Genomic DNA, 20,207 nt, shown 5'->3' with positions numbered 1-20,207 from the left:
AGCGTGCCAAAAGCTTCTACGCAGTGTTAGCATTGAATTTGGGTATAAAGAATAGAATCTGAACAATCCTGTACCTTTCCTGGAGATTTATTCTACAAGGTCATCTTGCTCCAGGAGGTTCTGTTGTGACAACACAGATATTTCTCATTGCTGAAGTTAAACACATCCTGAGGGTTTTGTTTGTTTTTATGAACTTACAGTTTAAGTACATTAAAAAAATATTTGAAAGAAAGATGTTAATTGGAAATTGTTCCCAACATTTTAAGCTCTTCCTAGGAAGGTGAAAGCTTTGCTTAACTGATGCTTAGCAAAAACATCTCCCCCCAACTACATGCTTCTAAATCTCATGCAGTTTAAGTCACATCTGCGAGCAGTTGGATATTCCTTGCTGTTTTGCCAAGGCGCTTTGTAAGATGAGTTTCCTGTCAGGCAAATTGCAGGTAGCTACACAACAGCACTGAAAATTAGTTCATACTACAACAGGACGTAACAGCTACTGCATTTCTTCTCTGCTTTTTCTATCACCCAGACGTTCTTTACTGGGGGTTATCAATACCCGTCTCTCTCCCCGGCCAGCACTGTCCCCTCCAAGCACGTATGGCTGGCTCTTTCTTCATTCTGCCTGCTGCAGCTATGAGATCATTTAAACAGAATTAAACCAACTGCGGTCATTGTCTGTTCATTAGTAAAATCACCTCATTACTTATGTGGAATCAGTATTTCTCTCTATAAAAGCTGCTGTATATATTTGCAGACTTCCTTTCCGCCTTGTTTTCCCGAAGTGCAGCAGATGGATGTAGCTCCACTCTCTTTTATTCACAGTACTTTCCTAGATTGCATTTTGAAGCTGTGTGTCAGAAGACCCCTCCCCACAACCAGTGAGGCTCAGAAAAGACCTTCACTGTCTTGACTTGAAGCCCAAGTTCAGCTGCCTGTATTTTGTTGCAATATGCATTTAAACCTCAGATTCTTTACAAGTTTTAATAACAAACTGATACCAAATGTGGTTTGCAGATTTCAGTTCTTTGCAGATACCTCCGTATAAGCAGACCGCTTCAAAGAGTTGCAGTTGTCACTAACCTTACGTGCATTGTAGTATAAAGTGGACTGTGTATGAAAATGTTAAAAATGTTTACAACTTTTGTATATATATAAATATATAAAAAATATCTTTTGAGAGAATAATCTGTGATTATGTATTTTCAGTGTCTGTGTACCAACTGCAACTTATTTTCAATAAAGAGTTTAAAATGAAAAGAAGCGGCCTGAAAAAATGTGGTAACACTTTATTTAACCAGGTGAGCACAGGGAACAAGGGAACTGCATCATCAGGCCAAAGAGATCAATCGCCTTGAGGAAACTTACAGCAGCACTTCGAGGTCTCAACCTGCCAGGTGGAACTACAGATCTGCTAACACAGAAGAAATTAACTGAAAATAAAGGGAAGACGTAAGAAATTCCTGGAGAGTAAATGCATTTCGTTTCCTCTGAACTTTACAAACCAAAGGAACATACAGGGAAAAAAAAAGAGTTGACGCTGTAGATCTGTTGCTGACTGGACGTGGCACAGGCAGCTGGCATCAAAAGTGAAGCGCCCAAGTGCCAGTGCAGTCAGGTCTGTCGTGGTAGTGTCACGGGCATCAGACCCGGCTCTGCTCGAGGGAACCCGACTCGAAGCAGGAACACGGAAGCATTACTACTTGCAATATATTCATGCATTTTATAAACAGCCATGCAGCCAAACGATCCTCCCCTCCCCATTTCAGGGCATGCAGTCTGGCCCCTGTGCTGAATACAACACGCTCAGGTATTCAAAACAGCCTTAGCTATTTGGAAAAGAAACCAAAAGCACTTTGCAGCCTGACAGCAAGCAAAAATTACGAAGTATAAGGCAAGAAAAAATTTCTGTAGCCAGAACTAGCTCTTTAGTAATAGTCTGAACTCATGTTCATATAAATGCTTATATAAAAGCAGTATTTTGTCACTTAAAAATTACATAAATTAACTTCAACATGTTAAAATAACTAAACCTGGTCTGCAAGGATGGGCAAGAATCAGACACTTGTTATAGCCATGAAAGTGCACTGCAGGGAGGTCTCGTCACTCCATCGCATCAGAGCTGCTGCTGAAGGAGTTGCTTCAATGAACAGATTCAACTCCCATTTCCTAGAGGTGGAATTTAGAGATGGCAAGCAACATAAGCAAAGCTACTGCAGACCAATATCACCAAGGGAGGTACAGGATGTAAACACTCCGTACAGTCTGAACCAATTATCCTTGCTAGTGTAGACCACTGTAAACAGATAAATGCACTTAAAGGCACTGCAGATAAACATGGTCAGTGATCAGCAGCATTTAATGTCCCAATACGCTGTTGCTTGGAACTACCACCATTGATACATCCAAGAAATTAGAAACATGGCAGTCATTAAATAAAATTACTGTGAAGTGTGCTTTACAGGAAGTAAAGCGTTAACATTATGATTCTACATGCAGTGCTACAAAATAAGTTTCTTTAAAGAACATGTTACATAAAAGGTCAGAGGCAACTTCAGACCTCAGGTTCAACTAATCACACCGATCAGTCCAATTCTTCAAGTAGTAGAATTAACTCAGTTTTCAGACAGGAATATTCTTTGCTGCAGCCCAATATTTATAGACACACACCTGAAATGGTCTCATTCACCGGTGAGTAGCATCTTTTCCTTTTCAGCATCTTTGCACCCCTGACTACTTTGATTTCCGTGGTCACAGAAATAGCACACAAATCAGAATATAAAGGAAGCCACTGCTGCTTCCACTCATTTCAGTGATTCAAAATCTCCCCCCACCCCCCAAAAAAGAAAGAGAAAACCCAAACCAGATGCATATTCCACTATTGTGTCTCCTGTCAGTCGTCAGATCAGAAAGTATTTTCTCAGCTATTGCTTTACAGGAGAAAGGTGGCCCCCACCTGCCCACCCTGTGATTTTGCCCTAATTCTACTCAGGCATTTTGGAAGCTCAGACTTTGGATGTTAATTAGCTACGGTGCAGTCCAGTGATCCCTTTGCACATTATTTATGAACAGCACTGAGAGGGCTCTCTAACAGTTACCTGCGTATGAGTACTCAGCTGGCAGTGGCTCTCAGCCACACTACACTGTCAAACCTCATTCCAAAAAGTGCATATTCATAGACAAACTGTTTTATTGGTCTTCAGGAAAGCTAACTTATGATTCTACTGATTGCTTGTAAGGAAGGGAACTCCTCATCCTCAATATGCAAAGCTTTATGGGTGACAATGTCCTGCTGAGTTAGTACTTGCTTACATGTTGGGCAGATGCAGCAGTCAAGATCAGAGTTGGAGTCCGTTTGCCAAACGTGCTTTTTGTTCTTTTTGGGTTTGTTTGAACTTTGCTTTTCTTTGATTCTGAAATCGTTGTGAGCAGAAAGCAGTTCTTGTTGCTTAACTGTGTCCGGCAACAACACCAACAACTCATTGAAAATTTTCTTGAAGTTATCCCCAAGCAGTTCTCGGCAACTTTTGTAATACTGTGCTGCAGAAATCAGCCCCTTCGGTGAAAAGAGAATTGGAAGAGTTAGAAATTTAAAAAGAAGAGAAAAAGAAAAAAGTCCCATTCATCTAGAAATGGACTTTCTCCCAGGCCACATCATCCTCACTGCTTTTTTTTGCTCCCTTAGCACTACAAAAGAGCTACAGTGGAGCAGAGGAAAAGAAAACCTGTGTAGCCCACTCACCAATACCAGTGACAGATGCACTGTATGAACTGAACAGAGGAAGGTTTCAGGAATGGGAAGGTTCTTGGCCACTCACCTGTCTGAATTGCCCAGAATGAGTTTTAAATTTATTGAACTTGGACTCATCACTTTGGAGAAATTCTTTAATGGATTGTATTAGCTGGATGTTCCTTTGCTGAAAGTTCTCAGGGATCAAGTATGACCCATGACAAGATTTTGGCCTGCATTTGGGGGAGGGAAAAAAAAAAGGAATTTGATACTGCTTCATGTTATAAAAAGATATATATTATATGGCTATTCTTTTCTATAGGATGCACTCCCTCTCACCACCCAGCTGCTCTAAGCAGCATACAGCTATTGTGATGGGATGAAATGCATGCTGTGGGATTACTGCATCAGATTCCAGCTTTACCTAGACAGAACACATGAAATTCACATTTAACGTAGCCTTGATTAGTGTTTTTCTAAGCAAGGTTCACTGAAAAGGCGTGACAACAGACCATGCCATGAATAAAGCAGGACAGATTAATATCTGTATTCTGTATTCATCTGTATTCAACTTCTACAAATGTTTCCCTTCCCAGTTTCTCATAATCTCAGCTCTCTAGCCCAGAAGGGCTCAGCCAGAGACCAGCTACTACAAAGATGGGAGCAATGAAGGCAGGCATTTAGGGGCTGCCAAGAAAAGTGTGCTTCAGCACCTTGCTTCTAGGAGTCAGACAGAATCAACTGAAAGATCAAGAAATATGTTGTAGATTTGTTTCCGAACAAATCTAGAAAAGAGAAGGCTGTGCTGCCAATCCGCATGTTTTCATTTCCTCAGACTCACATCCAAGCAATGCTTGTGCCTACTTTTACCCAAGTCTGCTGACTTGCTGTGGGACTCCACAGCGGAATCATTACATGGCTGGCTTCTGGTGCAGCACCTGCTTCCAGTAACCCCCTCACAATATTTGATGCTTCATCTGAAGGCTCTATGACATATCTGAGACACAATGTGTGAAGTAACTCTAACTCAAAGGACTTTTACTTACTTTTTCAAAGATGTAGTGATGGGTTCAGAGATATTGGTGGCTGGAATAACAGCAAAACCTGGAGGGGGTTTACTAACAGGCACGGATAGTCCTGGAGGTGGAGGAGGACTCTTTAATAGCACCGCAGTGTTAAAGCCTAAATGAAAGCAGAAATGGACAGGCCATTAGAGCACATACCTGTGGCACCCACATACCACTATCTGTAATTAACACCAATGGTCTGGTGTACTCTCAGAAGCACCAGGAAGTTACGAGTCAACAGTATAGGCCACTGTATCAGAATAAACCTAAAAAAAATTAAAGGGGTGGAGATCTGTCACCCCTACAGTCAGGTCAAGAAGCACTTCAGAGTGGCTGATGTTACTCTACAGAGTACTACACTATCAAGTTCATTTTTCACAAGGCACTAATCAAAAAAAAAAAAAACACAAAACACCAACCTAACCCCACTCCAACCCTGCTGGTAAAACACTCACATTATTAAAACAAACGGCAATCGCTCCAGAAGTCACAACAGAACCAGGCACCACATGTTCTAGTGTACTTCACCTACAATTATCCACAGAGCGGCACAGAACAAAGCAGCTACACAAGTCATCTCCTGATGTGATGCCACTTTCATTAAACCACTGTAGGTCACGTTTGTTGCTACGTTGCTCCAGTTTTACAGCATTATGGCACCACTACAAGTAAGGGCATCGCATCTCTGTGAATGCCGAACAATTGACCGAGGAAGCCAACTGACAAGTATCAGCAGGTACAGAGGGAAGCTGAAGAGAGCTGAAGAGGGACTTCCTTTATCCACGAGAGCTTCCAGACACTACCTACACTATTGTGCTCATTAAAAAGACAGTGACACACAAAGATTGGCTACTCATCTGTGAGGCCCCCCCTGCAGATGCAAGGAGCAGAGGTGTTTTCGCACTGCCACCACACCAGACTTGTTTTACAAAGGACATTCAGGACTGTATGTGTTTGCCAGACTGCCTTTTAATTTCAGCCACATTTCTCCAAGCTACAGCCAAGCAAAGCTGACTGTGCCCTGTAGTGCTTACCTGGTGGTGGTGGCATTCGAGCTGATCCTGAGCTCCCAAGTGCTGGGAAGTCTTCCTGAGGTAAAGGGCATTGGTTAGTCACTGTGGGCTTTTTAAGGCCAGGGGGCTCTTTGGGTGTACTACAGATTGCTAACGATTTTTCCGAATGACCATTCATGACAGTTGTGGATCTGTCAGGGGCGTGAAGAGCAGAGGATGCGTTTGATGCCTGCTCTGCTTCTGGCAGCTTTTCAACGGATGATCTGGGAAACGCTGTCTCCTGTAACAGGTGTGGGGATGATGGTCTCTGCTTCTCAACCCCCATCCTCTTCTTCTTGCTCACTTTTGTAAAAGTTTGTGAGGTAGAAGCTGCCAGCAAGGACGAGACATCAAACATCGTCGGTGTGTTTCTGATCTCCTGGGTTGTCAAGCCACTACCATTGTCTTCATCATCCGACTGACAGAGTTTATTACTCTTCTTACCTCCTTTAGTGCTATTCAAGGAGGACGTTTTCTTGGCTATCTGATTTACACACGGGCTGCTAATGGCTTTGACCACATTTTTACTGGAACCACTGTTCCACGCAGATGTGATGTTAGTTATTGTTTTATTGTTAGGCCTCATTTTGGACACCAGGGCTGGAAAATCCTCCTCTTGAAAAGCTGTTTTCTTTGCAGTCGCTGTATATGTCAAAGACATCCCAGAAGAGATTGTAGGTGCTGTGGAGGATGACAAGCTTGGGAAATCTTCTTCTTTAAGCTTCACTGCTGCTAGCTGGGCAGAGCTGTGAAGAAGGACAAGTATAGCTGGTTACACCAGTGGCGCAGTGGCAGCAGGACTCCACCAGGCAGAACAAGCTCCGTACCTGACTGCAGTCTCCCTCTAACTTATCACTTCGGGTAGAACAGCAGGCATAACTTAACAGAATGTAAATACCCTCAGCCTTAAAAACCATGTCTGGAACAAGTCTCTTCAAAGCAGTCCCACTAGCCTTGCTGTATTATCAGTACTCTTACTACACCTTACCCTGACCAGCAGGCCATGCACACAACATTCAGAGATGCATTCTAGCTGCCACATCCTGCAGAGATTCAATTTGAATTACCAAACATTTAAGGGGACGATGAATTTTAAAACCCATAGCATATGGCTCCCTCAAGATAAGTTACTGAGTTAAAAAAAAAAGTGTGGAATTAATACTGAGAATTTCCCTGAAATCGCAACACTAAAAAAAATAAAAAATAAGTCAAGCCATGAACTGAAGCAACAGCCTCTGCTGTTCATGCAGGCGACCAAGACAGAAACAGTTTGAAGCAGAAGAAGAACTGGGGAAGAGGAACACTTGAAGTCTAAGTGATCTGTAAAATTATTTTCTACAGAAACAGAACCTGCATAAGTTTCTACATCAGCTCTCAACACTGCGGCCTTGAACAAACTTACCCTTGTAGAGGTCCCACTGCTGAACCAATTGCTGGAAAGTCATCTTGGCTTAAAGCACCATTAGCAGCTGCTTCTTTTGGAGTTTTGACAAAAAGAGAAAAGAAATATTTCAAGTGAAATCCATTCATTTCAGAGGGAAGCCATCACTGAACATGACAGCAGTATTAACAAGGCTTATTTTCAGCAGCTGACGAGGTCATTAACTGACATTCCAAAACGGAAATTTTAAGTCCATGCATCACTATTTCCTTCAATTAACCACATTCACCATTGTGTCACCTGGTACCAGCTTTAGCGTATGGACAATTCATGATACTTAATATGAGCAAAACATCAGCTGGTAAGATGCCAAAAGGAAATCCTCGAGACTAAGATGTCAATGCCCCCAGCTGCCTGCTCCACACCTCTCCCAGAGGCAAGCACTCAACTGCCCGCACAGGGTTAGGATTCTCTGAGTATGCTGATGCTTCACTTGGAAAGCTGCTCCTCTGAGCTTTCCTCACACAGGAGCTGCACAGGAGCCCAGACTGCTCAGCAATCAGCTCCTGGGTCGTTTACATTGAAACATCAATCATTTCCAATTTGCATTTGCCTTAAAACGCAGTGCTGTGGACTGCAGCAGTTCAAGGACAGATTGGTAACAGCTTTGACACGCAGCAAAAGCTGGGCTAGCAGCAGGAGGAGAGAACCTTGCCTCCCATCCCCAGCTGAGCTGTACCCATTAACCAACCAGAGCTCTCAGCAGCTCTCAGCTCATTAGGAAGGCATACAAACTAAGTGGGAATCCTGTTGTAGGAGCAGTAAGGCAGTGAAAAAGGGATCTGAAGCAACAGTAATATCAAAACAGCCGCACCGTCTTTATTTGCCCCTAAACTTCATTCAGAACAATTAAAAGTTTGCTTTGACCAGTTACAAACTTTTACCGGGGTCAATTTCTTCACAAAAAAAGGGAACACTCAGCTTAGGCACCACAATAAATCAGTTTTTGCACACTAGAGTAGGAAACAGCAACCTTATATGGTGCTTTATCCAAAACTATCATCTATGCTGTTGTATGTTCATTGTGTTTGGTATTTATACCCTGCTCCATTTTAAATATAAACTGCTGCAAGAACCCCAGCATACCAAACACATTTTGATGCAAACGATTGTCATGCCTCCCTGCAGCTGCAGAACATGTTCAGCACTAACCTGGAGTTTCATTTGAAGACTTTGGCACGCGTTTGGAGCTGGATCCTTCTGAATCCCTCAGGTCCTCCTTTTTACCTCTACTGCTGCTGTCCTCTTTGTCTTCTACCCGTTTTTTTTCTTCCTGACGTTTTGCTGCTACAGAAGCCCTGACTGCCGCTGCAACGTCTCTGTCTTCTTCTTCCCTACAGGACAGGGCAGAATTTCTTGGTCAAACAGCAAGGATTATTGGGCACATTTGTCTCACTCCAGCTCTCACCTCGCTGGTGTCAGGTCTGTTGACAGTCCCTGGCCTTGTGCTGCCACCTGCTGAGAAGGCTGAAACGAACCCACTGCTGGGATACACCCTGACACCAGCTGGTAAGATGGGCAACATTTAGCCCCTGGATTTACAAGTTCTACATGGTGATAACAACCCAGGACAGGAGAAACCAACTGGAGTGAACTGGGAGAGACAGTACCAAAGATGCATGGGGACACCTCTCTCACATTTTCAGATGTATGAACGTCTTATTTGTCGGCCAAAGTAATTCTTTGAAACATGGCTTGTCATGAACTCTCAACACATGCACAATCCACATGCGACACCAAGTGTTTAGAGATGGACTTTTTCCCCTGGTGAAATTACCAGTAATGAACCAGCTGACTTTCCAGGGAGAAAAAGAAGAAAAATAGATGTGCAGTATGTATAAAGCACTCAGGTCTTGTGTGAATGAATAGACATATAAATGCAAACTTTCATTTCAATACTTAACCCTCTTCTTTTTCCAAAGCATTCAGTCTGGCCACACAGAGATCTGTTTGTTCAATGAAAAGCATGGTCCTTAGAACATGAACTTCATGATTACCCAGACCAAAAAGTCTATTAAACCTGCAAAGACCTATCACTTACTTCAGAAAAGCCTGTTTTAAATGTTGGCACAGAAACAGTTGCTGAAATTAATTTAGGTTTCTGATTTTAGTTAACCCACACATTGAAGATTACAGTGTTCATTTTCTTTGGCAATCCAGAACACTTAGCTTAAACTTCACACAAAATAGTTAGGCTTTCATCAAGCACCTAGTCAGCATGCAGGCTTAGACTGAAAATTAGTTCTGCTCTCAACTAAGGATTCACTATAAAAGTTTCCAAATTTTGTACCCACTTCCTTCCTGCTGGTCCACCAAAAGCCTCTTAATAACTAAGAAACAGCATCAAGCAGCAATAAAATCCACCAAATGTTTTGCCACTCACCTCTTATACCTCCAGCTGCCTCTTCTGTTTTGCTGACTTCCTCGGCCACCCAATCTGCCTGACCTTCCTTGCCTGTTGAACCTGTCAACTTCTTCATAGTCCTCTCCACCTATAACACCTGAACAGGAGGGAGGGTTGATCATTCTTAAAGTTATTTCTCTAATCTGGGCATCGCACTATGCCTGAAAAGGAGCAAAAAATACACTAGTACAAATAAACCTATCTTGATTTCCTTCTGACGATTAAGCAGTCTACGTAACCTCCAGGACTGCTACATTAGTGGTTGGACTTGATGATCTGAAAGAGTCTTTTCCAACATAATCATTCTATGACTGAAATACATTTTGCAGTACAGAGATTCCACATATTTTAACCCGCAGTGTGAGTTTTGAGTAACCTCATTTTTATGCAGATTTCTCTACATAAACTAAAAGTCTGTATGTATCTCAATCTCATGCTCCAAGTTCATCATTACTTCATATTAACTGTAATAATAAGTAATTGGTGTAATTACAAATTGGAGAAGAAAGTCAGTGATCAGAATCATTCGCTCTAGCTTCCCTAAAATTATGCATCATCACCGAATCCACACATGGGAGAAAAAAAATCAGAGTAATTTAGGAAAGAAAAGATCTCTGGTGGTCATCTGCTCCTTCCCCTTGCTCACAGCAAGGCAGACTCTGAAATGACATCAGGTTGCGCAGGGCCCAGCCACACTTACCTTCCGTTCTCCTCTGGTGCCTAGGAGCATAGGTAAACTGAAGGTCTATCTGCCGGTTCTGCCTGGCCTCGGCCCTGTTCTTGCTGTGGCAGGCTGTTTTGTGTGCTTTGTAATCTATTTCTGTGCGGAAAGCGTGGGTAAACTGTTCTGTACTGCACCGTCCCTCTTCGCAAAGGAAGTGCTTTTCACGGAAGTGTTCACGAAGATATTCATAATCACTGGAAAGAGAGAAGAGGCTGAGCTGCAACTTTCCCAACACATTTTACTAATGGCATACAGTTGTTCTTTATTCCCTCTTGCAAAGAACCAACTGCCTAGGCTTGTCTTTATCTCCAGGCAAGTTTTCCAGTTGAAACCATTTCTGTGTAGTCTAGACACATACCTTACTGCATAATCCCAGACGTTAAGCTGAAATTACTGGCTGACACTTGTCACATCCAGCTGTACGCAAGGCATGTGTTTCGTAAAAGAAAATTTACTTTATCTGCTTTGCACGTAAATGGTGTGGTATTAGAGTTAACACGCTGCTGCAGATGCCTGCCTGTCATGTTCCAAAATGTAACTTAACACCCAACATTAACATTGATGAGGATGACTTTAAAGCATGAACTAGACAGAAAGTAGTTACTGCAGCTATTGGTTTAAGGAACAAGAGAGCCTACAGCCAATCTGCTCCCACATTCTTGCCCTGTCTTCAAGCACTATTCTTACAAAAACTCAAAGCAGATCGAAACAATTTATCTGAAATTTAAGCTACAGAAAGAGAAATTAAACTTTCACAAACCTGTAGTATTCCTGAGCACCATCAGAGTCACAGAAGTGACAAAAGTAATGATCTCGTCTTAGATGTTTCAGTAACTCATCATTATCCAAATAACGCTCGTCACAGAATTTACACAGGGGATGCCCACGATGAGAGGTGTCATCTGGATCTCCATGGATTCGATGGCGAGCAAGGTCCTTACGGGTATACCATTTCCGTTCGTACGTAAAAATCTGAAGAAATACACAAAACGGAATAAGCCAGGCTCTGCACAACTTGTTCACTTGCAGGAGTCAAAGATTTGCTTTAGAAAGATGCAGTTTGACAACAGACACCTACAATTTTCAGTGAACAGGAACCAAAATTCAAGAGATTGAACGAAATTACATCTCGCTTGTACTTTACTCACCTCAAACACTGGAAACAGACCTAATTCACTTTTTTCCTTTCACAAGCATGTGAGTTAACATAATGTAACAAACTTTTAAACCTCTGTTGGAAAAAAAAGCCTACTTTTTTTTTAATGAAAGTTCAGCATTTTGCATGCTAACTCAGAAAAAAAAGTAGAAGAGAAGAGAACTGTTCCTCAGACAGCAACCACCCCAACATAGCTACAAACAGATGATACATTCCATGGACAAATTCTGCAGTCTTCTGTCGGTACTAATGTAAGCTATTTTAGTAGAAAGGGTTCTGAAGATGCCAAAAAGATCAATACACCCTTGAGAACAGAATATCCTTTATTTCTTGCCTCCTCAAAAGGAGGCATAACTTATTCCAGGAAAAGGTTCACTTGGCTTAGCTAGGGTTGATTGACCTTCTATGAGTTTAAGAACTTCATTGCAGCCCATATGGAACCTTCCTCTGAAATAAAAATGTGCTGCAGTATTCTGAAATTAAAAGCCAACAAATTCTACCGCAGTTTGTGACGTCTTTGGGAGAGATGATGATAAACAAGTTTTAGTGATGGTTTCTTAGGCTGACTGTGGAAACACCTCTTAACCAGAGTTCAAAGGACACTGCAGCCAGCAGAAGGTGTGTTGGCCTCTCCAGCTCACTTCCCTTGAATTAGCACTATTGATTGCACGACCACAGAAAAGAGAATCGAATTAGTTCAGTGAAAGCTAACCCTGCAAAAAAGATGCATTGGTATTCATTCATCTCAACCCTGACCACTTCTGGATCTTGTCCCTTTTGGCAATAAGCTACAGTTCAACTGGCATAAACCAGCTGTGACACCACCATAAAGATGAATTTCTCTAAGTTGATGCTCGACTGGTTTCAGAGAAAACACACACGTACCAAACCATGTGTATCGAGTTCTAAAAAAAACTGCTTGTGAATTAAATTCCCTCCTACAACAATGCACAATGCTGACGACTATTAGACACAGAGGTTAGCAGCCCTAGCACTCATTTAACAGCAGCTGCTGATTTTGTCTGACATGCGATTCAGACACAGGAAAACACACCAGCTCTAGGGGAAGGAGGAATTCTGACTTTCAGACTGAAAAAAGCACTGCCTGACTGGCGTAGCAGCAGCTGGTCTATGGGAAATTTAGGTGGGTTAAGCAAAAAGGACAATGATGGTGATAGTAAGATGTGTAGCTTTACGACCCAGTACAGGCAGACAACTCAGCTTTCCAGTAACTGCTGTATCTTTACCAGGTTGTAACACACATTTTAAAACAGCCTCGGTCATTTTGTACGTGTGCACATCAAACACGGTGGACCTCAATTGCAGACAACAGTTAAATTTCATTTTCCAATCAAACCAACAAGATACAGGAAATTTGCTCTGAACAAATAAACAAGATAATGAAATTTAATTATAGTTCATTAAACCAGCAAGCTGGACGCTCATCCTGTACATGAGTCAACTGTAAATGCTGTGCTGTCTCTGATCTGAGAGAGAAACCCATCATGCCCATGTACACGCTGCCTTCTGAACTGGCACCGATATTTTTTCAGTTTCGGTTTGTAAAGTCATCACAAGTCTTAACAGATCCCAAATCTCTGGTTACAGCTGTAGTGCCTACAACTCAGGACTAACTTCCTATGGGACAGTTAGGGTTTGTTATTTACATACACTGCGGGGGAGGAGCTAACCTCAGAAGGTTATTAACATGGTCGGGTTTAATTTAAAACATAATCCATTCAGAACCTTCAGGCCTCTTTCATTAATCAGTTTAGGAAAGAAAGCAGGGTTAAAAGGAAGCAACTGGCCTGGCTGCAGGCAGGCAGAAGAAACTTCAAAGGCACACTGGTGCTGTTCAGCCACCCCCTGCTTCCCACCTCCCCGGGTTCCTTGCAGGCCACGTAAGGACTCAGTGCTCCTTCCCACGTCAGGACACAGAACTCGCTCACCTTTAAGTGTTTAACACAGAGCTTGCAACAGAAGAGTTCATGCTGCTTTCTCATGTGCTGTTCCAGATCTGCAAACGTGTTGAATGGCTTCAGATCCGGACACAAAAAGCATTCGTGCTGCAGCAACTTCCTAAGGGACAAAAAGATTTACTAAGTATTATCCGATTCCCTCTCAGCAACCCCATACCTCCACCAAAACCCAACGTTCCGTCAGCAGCAGAATTCTGCATTTTTATAGCTCCCCCAGCAATTTGCCATGAGGTGAGCGTCCTGCTTACTCCAAGAATACTTTGTCACCTGTCAGGAACAGGACAGAACCAAATTACAAGGAGGCTCTACCTGCAAGAAAGGAGCTGAACAGTTGCTGCCTCAGAAACACTCTAGCAGTACACCATTTGCACGTGGACTGCAACGTGTCCGTGCAACAGCCCCCGGCTCGCTGAAGGTTCAGCTGATGCATGCATTCACATCTAGCTTAATTGTGCTTTCTACTGCAGAAACTAAAGTATGTGATGGGGGGGTCATAAAAAAATGTAATGGAAAAGGAGGAAAAGGAGCAACTGCAATGCTTCCCAACCAGAGCTGAAGGCAGAGCACTGGTCTCAGTAGGAGACCCCACTCACCTGCACTTGATTTCTGCCCCCAGAACCGCAATCTCAGCAGCTCGCCAGAAATCAGATCATCAAAAGCAATTCCCAGAGCTGGTGTATAATTAATCAGAACGTTTCCAGCTGCTTCTGCTCGCTAAAGCCCATTGCCCAATTCCATAAATTGGAAGTCACACAAAATTATAAATGTATCAAAGCTACATTTTTAGCCCCAATCAGGTTAGATTAGATAAAATATGTGACTCTCCAAGAAAAAGGTACCACTGCCGATATGGTTTCACCTTTCTTTGTTCTTCTTTCCTTTTAAGCAGTCTTAACTAAACTTAAAGCTTCATACTAAGAGTGTTATGGGAAGAGTTTTTAGAACAGGATGCTGATGCCACGTTTTTACCCTGTGTTTTTTTTTTTTTACTTCACCCTTTTTCTCTCCCACTTAGAACTAACATCTTTGCAGGAAGAAGAGGACGCTCTGCTTTTCATCTCATGTAGCATACAAATGATTTTGAGTAGTCCTTACGCAACACAGGAATAAATAACATTATCATAGTAATTTTGCCTTTACTAATTTACAGGCCATGCAAGGAATTAAAAGCCTTCCAGCAAGTTTGCTGTTGGTAAAGAAGCAAAAAGCAACTTTTCTTGACAGAGCAACACTCCTGCATTATGCTTCTGGAAATCTAACACCCCAGGGTTTGAGGAGCTGCTCTCTCTGACAGCCATGGTACTGAGAGCTCGTGCCAGCCGTGCCGCTCCAGCTCCTCATCCCACCAAAGCCACCTGCGCTGCCTGGTGAGTAACGTGTGCAGCACGTTTCCATACAACAAAGCCACCATTTCCATACAACAAAACCACACCGCTCCATTAAAGCATGCATTTCCGGCCACGTAACGCAGGTAAGAATGGGTGTTTTAGGGATACGTTACAGAAAGGAATCCCGGCACCTACCTGTACAGCGCATAAACCTCTGCATCCATAAAATAGATGTCATATTTCTTCTCATGCTGCAGCTGGTTAAGTGCTATAGTCGAGAAGGACGTAAGCTTCCGTCCGAAGACGACCTATGGGCAACACAACGCAGGAATCAGACAGAGAACACGTGGGCTGCACGGCCGCTGGGATTACAGAGCAGCTCCTCAGCACAAGCTTTGTCAGGGATCTCCTTGTAGCCTAAGGCTTGGACAACATGCCCCGAGCCGGGCCAGGCCCAGCTGCTTGTCACCACCAGCTACCGTCCCCACGACTGTCGGCAAAGCTTATCAACCTCCAGCAGGAGCACCAGGCAGAGGGGGTGGAACTAGCCTGGTCTTTGGATTTTGAACTGGGTTAGGAAACTCTTTTATGATGCTTTGCTACCGTAACCACTCTGAGAGTAAATATCTGCAAGCCATTCAACCCACTCTGCAGTGCCTGTCCAGAGCCCCGCACTCCGCTGCCTCCTGGCAGGGGCCACACAGAGCCTACAAGTGAAAAGTGGTGGTACTCAGAGCCTGGCTGGGAAACCGCGGCTGCTTCTTTCCTTTCTCACCAGGAAGGTGAAAAGCAGAATGCTTATTTCTCTTCCCAAAGTATCTGTGCCATGTACCCCTTCTAAGGGAACCTGGGCAGCACAGCGCAGCCACCCGCAGCGCTGCGTCCTTCCTGAGAAGTCCCGTGCCCTCAGAGCACTGTGGCACACCCCCCCAGTTTGGGAAGGGCTGGTGGGGCAGCAACATCGACGGAACAGCTGGGATTCCCTGCAGCAGCTCAGGAAGGCCGAGGCACAAATATGCTAATCATCCTGAGCTGTCACAGTAAGTACAGTAACTCTGGAAATATGTGCAGCCTTAATAAAAGCATTCCATTATATAATACACGTGCAGTTCGGTCGCGTTAAGTCACTCCTCTGTCCCTGTTGTGCTGAAATACCTTGGAGCAAGTTGTATGCGTGCGTTTTTTTAAAGCTTTCTTTACAGCCAGGCTACTATTAAGTTCACCAAAGTGGTTTTTGTATATACACAGACACACAAACCTCTCTGAAATACCAAGCTTAAAACGAAGAGAATACAAGTCTGAGTCTCTTGGATAAATGCCTAACTTCAGCTATTAAAAAAAAATAGTTTCAGTAAAGTTCTATAGACCTCCATTTCACCTCAACCTGAAGCACGCTTTGGAATAGAGGAATGGGTCCCAGCAAAGCAGATTTTGTCACAGGAGTTCAACACAACGTGAAGTAAACACACTGACTGATCCTCCACGCCTGCTCCAAGTATACGTCAGGGTTGCTTTCCAGGTCAACAAGTAATCCTTCCTAACTCCAGCGCAGCAATTACGCACCGCTGAGAGCGCACATTACCATAACAAGTATATCCTGCTTTCTCCTCCATGTGTTCTGCGGTGCCAGCCATCTTTGGAGCTATTTCCATTTCCTTTGGATGTGGCACTTACCAGGTCGATCTACACTGAGCAAGCAGGACAGCACCAGCTGAGGTCTGGTGGAGCTGTCCTTGCCTCTTCTCCTTCCACACACACCATGCAAATGAAGAGACCCCATTTTAGATCCTGCTTATACGACCAGTTCATTCAAGGACAGTCCTGATGCAGTTCATGCCCCCCAGAATCTTTTTTCTTTCCTTGGGGCAGACGGGTGCATACAGAGCAGCATTACAGCAGGGCTTAAAGGGGAAAAAGAGCCCAGCCATTAAGAAAGACCTCTCGGGCAACACTACCAGAAGGATGGCTTTTAAAAGTTAACACATCAGAGAAAAAGATGTCTTAATGAGCCAAAGTTCAGGCCACATAACATAGCAATTACTACAAGCCTGGGAAGATCTCAAGGTTAACAGTCCTTCTGGGACCCTAAGACCAGCAGCGTTAAGGCAGAAGAGCAACATCACAGTTGGCTTCTTCCTAACACAGAAGAGGCAGAGCAGCAGCTGCCCAGAGGATGATCAGCTACAAAAATCACTTCTTTAATTTCTTTATTTCTCCGCACAGAGCCTACTCGTGCGCTACTGGGGTCAGCTTAAAAAAAACACATCAACATGTCTGGCCTCCACGAAGTCTGAGGATCTTGAGCATGCAGCCTAAGATCTTCAGCCCCTCCAAACTATTCGAACAACACGAAAAGCAGCCAAAGCAACCAGAATTAGTAGGGGGGAAGAGGGGCATCCCCTTTTGTCACAGGGGAGAGGAAGAACTCCCCTGGTAGACTTATTTTACTCCATTTCCTAAACCCCCTCAGTATAACTTCTCACACAACACTAGGAATTCTTTTTTTCTAAAAGCTTTTCTTTCTTTTCTTCTAAAAGCTTTTCCTTCTAAAAACATTTCCTCCTTCACATCGGTTGAGACACGAATATTTTTTCTCCCAACACCCCTGAACAAAGTTTCTCCGCCCAGTCCCCGCTGGCACAAGACCCCCCCGCTCCATCCCCGTAGGCTCGGGGAAGCTTCCCCAGAGCCCTGCCGGGGGGGTCCCGTGCCACAACGCCCCCCGGGGAAGAAGGAGCACGGAGCTCACGGCGCACCCCCACACCCCCACAGCGGGGCTCACGCCAGCAGGACCCGGAGGGGAACCGCAGGGCGAAGCCAGCGGGGCACGGGGAGGGCCCGGCCCTGAGCTCGGAGCCTCCCGAGCCCCCGGAACCCGGCCGGAAGCAGCGCCTGGCCCCGAGCCCTCAGCGAGGCCCGGCCCCGGCCCTCAGCCCCGCGGCGGTGCCGACCTGGCGCAGCTCCTCGCGGCACACGGCGCAGTACCGCACGCCGCACAGCGCCCGCATCCGCACGGAGCAGCGGTAGCAGATGGGGTGGTCGCAGCGGCCCAGCGCCACCACGTCGAGCTCCCCGCAGCACAGCACGCACGGCCCCTCCGCCGGCCCCGCCGCGCCGCAGCCCGGGCCCGGCCCCGAGGCCGCCATGGCGGCGCCGACCCCGCCGCGGCCTAGGCCCCGCTCCGCCTAGCAACCGCCCGCGCCACCGAGACGCGGCCTAGAGCGCCGCCCGTGCACGGCCCGGCGCGCGACGCTCTAGCCGGCGGACGACCATAGAGAGCGGCGCCCGCCCGGGCTGGCCATAGTCTCCGCCCCCCCCCCGCCCATTGCCCTCCGAGGGCGTGCCTCGGCGCCACGCCCCGTGACGTCACGCGCGTCCGCCAGCTCCGACCATAGAGAAGGAGGCCAGAGCGGCGCTCGCCGTGCCCTTAGAGGTCCTCTCTAGCCGCCTCTCGCTGCTCCGCGCCGGCCGGTACCGGCACCCGGTGGAGGACCCTCGGCGCCCCGGGGCCTGGCAGCGGGGTTTGGCCTCCCCCGGCCGGGGGCAGCGCCGTGAGGGACGCGGGAGGCCTCAGCCCTGCCCCGGCCGGGCCCTGTCACGCGGCCGGTGGCATACCGGGCGTCAGTGGCACAAAGACACTACCAAAACAAGCGAAAAACGCTAAAAACGCAGCAGAAACGCTGTGGGAAGCCGTATTTCCGTACACCGGCACACCAACGGGGCCCGTCTGTGTTAGCACGCACGTTACAGCGCCTTACAGAGCCGCCGGTGCCGGGCCGTGGGGTACCGCAGCGCTCGGCCCCCGCTCCCAGCACGCGGCGTGCCGGGTTGTTGGGCAGCGAAACGCTCCTCCGGCCCCTGCTTTGGGGGCAGATCCCGCGTTTTGTGTCACTGTGTGTGTGTCACAGACGGAGCCGCAGCGGCTCGGACAGGAGGGGGTGCTCCAGGAGCGCGCAGAGCGGCCGGCTCAGCAGCCATGTTCCCCTGGCAGGCAGCTGGCGAGGAAACAACTGCCTGCCGACAGCGCCGGGCACCCACGGCAGCCGTTCTTCCAACTTCTGCACCTCCCAGCTTTATTCTTATCCTGGGTTCCCGCAACACGCCCTCTCCAGGGTCACCTTCCACGTGTGACAGTCAAGAGCAGACCCCTCTCACACGCAGGCTGCCAGATCGACCTGAACAACTCTGAAGAAACTCCGCGGGCGAGGCGCTGGCTCTGCCACATCACCGCCGGTGTCACCAGATGAGCACCGCGTCACCGCGGTTCGCAGACGTTCCCGGAGGCCTGTCCCCTGAGTCAAAGGCTGCCAGCTGGCCCAGGAATGACAAAACGGCCCAATTTTCCTGGGCTCCTCCCGTGACTTGCAGAGCTGGTGCCAGAGGGCGGCTGGGGAATGGTTGCGGGACACGCCATGCCTCAGCGAAGCCCGTCAGTGGTGCAGGCTCAGGTTACTTGGTGGCACAATATAACTCCTAAAGATAAAACATCTCAAAATAAAGTCAGTTTTCTAGGAAGGGAAAACCACATTAAAGCCCACATTAAAATGTACTGAAAAATCTTACGAATTGCTCTTGGGCAACACTGCTAGCTGGAAGACTGGACGAGCAGCACTTCCATCATTCAGATCTGCTTTCTTTTCACTGAATTCCTTGTCGTTTGAGTTAAAAGAGGGTCTTCATTCCTGTGATGCATAAACAATTATTTTAGGACAAAAACAGAGCGAGTTCGTTAAAATGTGTCGTGATGTTATTTAGTCCAAAACCATCAGCTTTTAAGAACATCTGCAGTAAAATAAATAAAGTAATAGATTAGATAAGTATTTTGGAAAACAGATAAACTAAGTAATTCAATATTTGGGGTTGCTGGATACAGCAGGTAATATTTACTTTCTCCCAAAGAGACCCATTTATCACACTTCAAAGTAGAGAGCAGATAATACATGTCTTTTCGGTAATCAACATTAAAGTGTGTTTGGGTGGGGCTATATTAAATAATTAGGAATGACTGAGGATGTTGGCTGTAATTACTCCAGGAAATGTACCCCCCCTCTGAATTAATGATACTGTTGAAAATGTTTTTGTGTCAAAACTGCATCACACAATTTTGGAGAGCAATTAGCATGAAATGAGATGGAGGCTGCTGACAGTAATGTGCTGTCTTAAGTGTCACTCGTCTGTGAAATTACGCAAGTACCCCAGCACCATGGCTGAGCATAGGATAATAAATATACCTGCATAATTAGCCTTAAAAGTGACATTACTCATCACAATGAACATTGTGACAAAGCAGCTGGCCAGAACCGGACTTGGTACTTTTCAGATTTCACCC

General features: G+C 45.6%; 1 protein-coding gene across 3 annotated transcripts; it reads right to left on the bottom strand.

The window, feature by feature from the left end:
- Window positions 1–1,266: 1,266 nt before the first annotated feature.
- On the bottom strand, window positions 1,267–18,149 carry ZNF598 (zinc finger protein 598, E3 ubiquitin ligase). Of its 3 annotated transcripts, none has more exons than XM_035339095.1 (13): window positions 17,830–18,149; window positions 15,074–15,186; window positions 13,521–13,650; window positions 11,176–11,387; window positions 10,392–10,609; window positions 9,671–9,788; window positions 9,192–9,233; window positions 8,440–8,621; window positions 7,249–7,318; window positions 5,829–6,592; window positions 4,774–4,909; window positions 3,816–3,960; window positions 1,267–3,553 (listed from the first exon to the last, which is right to left on the bottom strand). In XM_035339095.1, the coding sequence occupies exons 1-13, from the start codon at window positions 18,022–18,024 to the stop codon at window positions 3,206–3,208; spliced, it is 2,673 nt and encodes an 890-aa protein (XP_035194986.1). In that variant the 5' UTR covers window positions 18,025–18,149; the 3' UTR covers window positions 1,267–3,205. The 3 variants fall into 3 exon arrangements, with proteins under 3 accessions (XP_035194986.1, XP_035194985.1, XP_035194987.1); XM_035339094.1 differs by having other exon boundaries at window positions 7,249–7,321; window positions 17,830–18,147; XM_035339096.1 differs by lacking the exon at window positions 9,192–9,233 and having other exon boundaries at window positions 7,249–7,321; window positions 17,830–18,145.
- Between the last annotated feature and the right edge of the window lie 2,058 nt (window positions 18,150–20,207).

Source organism: Oxyura jamaicensis, chromosome 14 (genome assembly GCF_011077185.1).
Source record: "Oxyura jamaicensis isolate SHBP4307 breed ruddy duck chromosome 14, BPBGC_Ojam_1.0, whole genome shotgun sequence".
NCBI classification, from domain to species: Eukaryota; Metazoa; Chordata; class Aves; order Anseriformes; family Anatidae; genus Oxyura; species Oxyura jamaicensis.
This window is presented reverse-complemented; position numbering and strand designations above follow the sequence as displayed.